The sequence below is a fragment of the Microcebus murinus genome, chromosome 3 (genome assembly GCF_040939455.1).
Source record: "Microcebus murinus isolate Inina chromosome 3, M.murinus_Inina_mat1.0, whole genome shotgun sequence".
In the NCBI taxonomy this organism is placed as follows: Eukaryota; Metazoa; Chordata; class Mammalia; order Primates; family Cheirogaleidae; genus Microcebus; species Microcebus murinus.
Window position 1 is genome coordinate 21,345,977 of NC_134106.1, and position 6,000 is coordinate 21,351,976.

Sequence of the window (6,000 nt, forward strand, 5' to 3'; positions counted from 1 at the left end):
AGGACCGGAAGACCACACTTTCCAAATAAAGAAACATGCTCAGAGAGGGGGAGCAATTTGCCCAAGGTCACACAGCCACTAGAGAGAGGGCCAGAATTTGTGCCCAAGGCTTCTGTGTTCCCATCCAGGGTCATTTTCCCTCCAGGTAACCAGGCAGAATTCTTGACTTAAGGCCATTTGATGGCTGGCTCAGAGAGAGGCTTTGCCTCTGCCCGGCTCCTGGCTCAGTGAGGGCAGGGGTGGGGCTGGGAGGCACAGAGGTTGTCTGGCTGGTGATAGTAACACATCTGGAAGGACAGCAAGGGCTCCTGGTTTGCCAAGAGTAATGCCACCTGCCAATGAGGACAGACCCTACTTTGGGGCCAAGCACAGAGGATGACCTCAGAGCCCCAGACTAGGGGTGGGTGAAGACCCTAGAGTACTCATTCATCCAGCTGTCTCCTTCCTCCTTCTCTGGCACTGGTGGGCCCACTGCCCAGGGAATCTGGAGGGCCCCAGTGGTAACCACCACCCCTAAGCTTTGGCTGACAGCAGGGAGATCATCAAGGAGACATCCTCCTTGATGAGAAGCCATGTCCTCTCTATGCCTCAGTTTCCCTCCCTCCATACTGTATCACAGAATGTCAGAACCCATTCAGTCCAACCACCTCCCCTTAATAAATGAAGGAAACTAAGGCACAGAGAAGACAAGATGCATGCCCAGCCAGGCGTGGTGGCTCACGCCTGTAATCCTAGCACAGGGAGGCAGAGGCGGGCGGATTGCTTGAGGTCAGGAGTTCGAAACCAGCCTGAGCGAGAGCAAGACCCCGTCTCTACTATAAATAGAAAGAAATTAATTGGCCAACTAACATATATAGAAAAAATTAGCCGGGCATGGTGGCGCATGCCTGTAGTCCCAGCTACTTGGGAGGCTAAGGCAGAAAGACTGCTTGAGCCCAGGAGTTTGAGGTTGCTGTGAGCTAGGCTGATGGCATGGCACTCACTCTAGCCTGGGCATCAAAGCGAGGCTCTGTCTCAAAAAAAAAAAAAAAAGATGCATGCCCAAACCCTACAACACTGAGCTAGAACCCAGGTCTCCCAACAGGCCTGTGTCCTTCACACTTCACTGTGCCTCTGGCCCAAGTTCCCAACAGCACCGCGAGTCAGCTCCTTCTCTAGTGTACCAACCCGTCCAGTCTTTGAAGCCAAACAGACTCGAGTTCAAACGCGAGCTGCTCTGCTTCCAACCAGCGTGACCTTGGAAAAGTCACTTAACCTTCCCTTGTTTCTTCCTTCCTCCCTCGCTTCTGGGATTGTCACAAAAGTAAATGACAAGGCATAAGCAAGAGACTAGCACAGTGCGAGGGGACAAGGACACACCCATCACTGTGTCGAAGGAGAGGCGCAGACCTGCAGGGTGGGGGTGCAGGGGGCGGAGGGGAGGAGGCTTCTGCGAGGGCAGCCCCACAGCGTGTGCTTTCTCTCCTCTCCCCTCTTCCCCCAGGCTACGGGCACGCGGCGCCCAGCACCGATGGCGGCAAGGTGTTCTGCATGTTCTACGCGCTGCTGGGCATCCCGCTCACGCTCGTCATGTTCCAGAGCCTGGGCGAGCGCATCAACACCTTCGTGAGGTACCTGCTGCACCGCGCCAAGAAGGGGCTGGGCATGCGGCGCGCCGACGTGTCCATGGCCAACATGGTGCTCATCGGCTTCTTCTCGTGCATCAGCACGCTGTGCATCGGCGCCGCCGCCTTCTCCCACTACGAGCACTGGACCTTCTTCCAGGCCTACTACTACTGCTTCATCACGCTCACCACCATCGGCTTCGGCGACTACGTGGCGCTGCAGAAGGACCAGGCGCTGCAGACGCAGCCGCAGTACGTGGCCTTCAGCTTCGTCTACATCCTCACGGGCCTCACGGTCATCGGCGCCTTCCTCAACCTCGTGGTGCTGCGCTTCATGACCATGAACGCCGAGGACGAGAAGCGCGACGCCGAGCACCGCGCGCTGCTCACGCACAACGGGCGGGCGGGCGGCTGCGGCGGCGGCGGGGGCGGCAGCGCGCACACCACGGACACCGCCTCGTCCCCGGCGGGCGGCGGCGGCTTCCGCAACGTGTACGCAGAGGTGCTGCACTTCCAGTCCATGTGCTCGTGCCTCTGGTACAAGAGCCGCGAGAAGCTGCAGTACTCCATCCCCATGATCATCCCGCGGGACCTCTCCACGTCCGACACGTGCGTGGAGCAGAGCCACTCGTCGCCGGGAATGGGCGGCCGCTACAGCGACACGCCGTCGCGCCGCTGCCTCTGCAGCGTGGCGCCGCGCTCCGCCATCAGCTCGGTGTCCACGGGCCTGCACAGCCTGTCCACCTTCCGCGGCCTCATGAAACGCAGGAGCTCCGTGTGAACGCCCCGAGGGGCCTGGAGCGCCTGGGGGTGCGGGCGGGGGGCTCCTGCGGGGAGAAGAAACCGCCTTCAGCCCAGTGGGACGCCCCCAACACCCCTCTCCTCTCTCCCCCAGCCCCCCATCTCCGACTGTGCCTGCTCGCACCAGCCGGCAGGAGGCCGGGCTCTGAGGACCCCTGGAGCCCCCATCCGAGCCCTGAAAATTCCGAGAAATGTGAAACTTGGGGGGGTCCGGGGGGAAGGGCAGAAGCTGGGAGCCTCCCATCCCTTTGGAAATCTAAGAAGCTCCCCAGTCCTCAGAGACCCTGCTGGTACCCAGAGCCCCACCTCCGGAGGGGACTCCATGTTCCGTGTACGTTTGCATCTCTATTTATACCTCTGTCCTGCCAGGTCTCCCACCTTCCCTTGGCTCCAAAAGCCAAGGTGTCTTTGTCCAGGTCACCCCACTCAGTCCCACTCCCCTTTCCCATCCCCGGCTGTGTCTCCCAACCTCCCACTACCTTTGTGTTGTTTTGCATGGCTTTGCAGTTATGGAGAAAGTGGACATCCAGAAGTCCCTAAAGCTAGTCCCCAGAGGGCAGAACAGAAAGCAGGTAGGACAGGCAGGCAGCAGGAGGGGCCAGGGGAGTGGGGGAGGCAGTGGCTCCCCACTCTGTAGGGTGGTCGCACTGGTAGGTGACAGCTTAACTGTCCTCTGGCCACATTCTCATGGGGGGTGGGGGGAGCTCAGCCTTCTAGACACTGCCCTCGGATTCTAGAACAGAAAACTTCAGACTAGTCATCCCCAGCTGTTGCTGATAATTTAATTACCAGCTCTTAAATTTGGGAAGTGATTTTTGGCCTCCGAAAAGTCTATCTTGGCTACTCATTCATTTGAGTCTCACAACAGCCCAGTGAGGTCCCCAGTGCAGGAATTCTTATTCCCACTTTACAGATAAGAACACTGAGGCCCAGACAGGTGAAGTGACTTGCCCGAGGTGATACAGATAGCAAAAGGCAAAGGGGGACAAGAGCCCAGCCTGTTCTTTTGTGCTTTCCTTCCAGCTCAACCTGCTCTTGAAAGCTAAGCTCCTGCCCTACACACCCTGGCGTTGTGGGTGGCTGGGGCTTAAACCAGAACCAAAGGCCCAGGGCTTGGCCACTGCTGAGGCACAGCTTCTACTGCTCTTGGCCAGGAGCCAGGGCTCTGGCATATTGGTGGTGTGGGGGCATTTCTCTCTGGGCTTCCTGATTATAAACAAGGAAGTCCTTGGGACCAAGGTAAGGAGGGCTGGGTCTCATGGAAGGAAAGCCAGGAGCTGGGGCTCTAAGAGTTGGCAGAGTGGCCAAGAGAGCTGGCAGGCCTATCCTATGGGACATCATCCCTGGCCCCACAGCCAGTGTTGGTGCCTGTGTCCCTAGTAGCTAGAGTTGAGCTGAGACTGCGGCAGGGAACAGCCTCCCAGGTGAGGGGGTTTTGGACCTGGTGTGCCCTCTGCCCACCCCTCCTGCAACCCAGAACCCAGATGAAGGGCAGCAGATGGAGGTGATGCCTGAGGCTCACTACTGGGGACCCACAGGTAAAGCTGGCATAGTGGCCAGGCCAGCATCAAAGGGCAGATGAGGAACCTCTCCTCCTGCAGTACTGCCCTCCCATGCTGTCCCCCTGTCAGCTCCCTAACACCGCCAGCAGTGCCAGCCCTGGCATTCAGGGAAGCTGGAGGGAGGGGCCTGCAGGGTGGCCAGCCTCAGGCCGGCCCAGCCGCATCCTCTAGTCTCTGGGGACCCCTGGGGCGAAGAAGTCTAGCCTGTGTGTGAGTCCTGTCTCAGTGTGGAGGAGCTGGCCGCCCACGTGCCAGGAGAGCAGGGCCCGCACCTGGGGTGCCCTCTGTGTTTACGTTGGGGTGGGGGGCAGTGCTGGCTGCCTCTGTCCTGTGTGTGACCCTGCCCTCGAGGGGTCCTGTCCCGTCATTCCCGAGGGAGCCACAACCAAAGTTGCAGAGAGACGGTGGGGAAGGAGGCAGAATGGCCCCGGGGCAGCGCGCGGCAGACTGCTCAGTCTCCGCTGGGGTCTTTCCTAGGGAACTGGAAGGCCAGTGTCGCTTCTCCCTCACCCCTCCCACTGCAGGCAGCCTCTCTGCTTCCCCAATGCCTTATGCCTGGGCACACTGCCACAGAATATGCAATATGTGTGGGCGACATGCCCCTGCGCCCACACCCCCACCCCGGGCAGCCCCTGGACTCCAAAGGCTGTGGCTGCCAAGGCCTCCCCTCAGCTCCTCCTGCCTATCTGTCTTCACACTGAGAATGGCGCCTAATAAATGCTGTCCACGGAGACCAGGCTCAGGCTCCAGCTGTTTCTGTCATCGGATGCCCTTTCCGCTGCAGGGAACTGCCATCGCCCTCCGCTGGGTCCACAGACATACCTGGCTGAGTCGCCTGGGCTCACTGGGCTCTGCCTCGGGGGACTTCAGGAGGAGCCAGGTGGCATTGCTAGCTGCCCTTTTGGGATTTCCCAGAAGATCTAGATATTCTTAATGTCATCCTGGAACAGACTGTGAAAGCAAGACCTTAGACATTACTTGGTCCTATTGTCCCCCTTGTACATGATTAAACGGAGCCCCAGGGAGGGCAGGTCACCTGCCCTGAATCACACAGTAGTGAGTGACAGACCTAGAATAAGAACCAGAATTGGGGATTTCCTAGTCCTGTGCTCCCCCTCCTCACACAGCCTGTAGAGTCCTGCTGAGACCACCCCAGCCGACAGTGACATCCCCCATCAGCCAAGAGTGGGTATACCCTTCTCCTCCCATAGGGACCCCCTGGCTTAGTGACCTAACTAACCCAAAGATGTCTCTTTCAAAGAGAACACATCACAAGCACCTTTCTTCAGGGTGTATATTTCTCTGGGTCTCGAGGGATTCCACAGGCTTGGGACTGGGCCCTGGAGGCCAGGACAGACCCAGAGAGCAGATCCACCCTGCCCAGTTGGTGCTAGCCCCCGAAGTCAGCTAGCCAGTGGCCTTCACGCTTCACTGAGTACAACCCACCATAATACGTTTATGCCACAACTCCGTATCTACCTGTCTACATACCTACCGATCTTTCATGAAATAATTATACTTAATAACCTGCTACATCCAGTGGCGTTAATACATTCTATTCTATTTCATGTTATAAAATGCTGGTCATGATCCACTAAATTGATGTCTCTACCCACTAATGGTTTGCTACCTGCAGATTAAAATGTAAATACACTAGAGAAATAAGGGGGTGGGGGTGGGGACACTTTCTCCCAGGCCTCCCTCCTACCTATGTAGGTCAATTGAAAGATACAAAGAGGGAACAACTTATGGGGGGTGGTCAGGGTTCAAAGGAAGAAGTGGTGGTACCCACACACCCCTGGAGACAGGACACAGCCCTCCTGCGATGCTCCTGATCCTTGCAACTTTGGGCAGCTCCTCGCTAGCCTGCAGCCATCAGGGTGGCCACAGCAGAACTGGGGCTTAGCTGCCATTGGCTCATCCACTCCTAGGGCCACCTCATCCAAATCTGGGGCTCTCAGCCCAGTGCAGTGGCATGAGCCAGTAGTCCCAGCTACTTGGGAGGCTGAGGCAGGAGGATGGCTTGAGCCCAG

General features: G+C 58.0%; 1 protein-coding gene across 1 annotated transcript in view; it reads left to right on the forward strand.

Moving 5' to 3' along the window:
• Positions 1–4,698, forward strand: part of KCNK3 (potassium two pore domain channel subfamily K member 3) — a 38,054-nt gene extending 33,356 nt beyond the window's left edge. The window contains exon 2 of the mRNA XM_012788186.2: positions 1,484–4,698. Within this exon, the coding sequence (XP_012643640.2) occupies positions 1,484–2,385 (902 nt within the window). The 3' untranslated portion in view covers positions 2,386–4,698. The remainder of the gene's footprint in view (positions 1–1,483) is intronic.
• Positions 4,699–6,000: the final 1,302 nt, after the last annotated feature.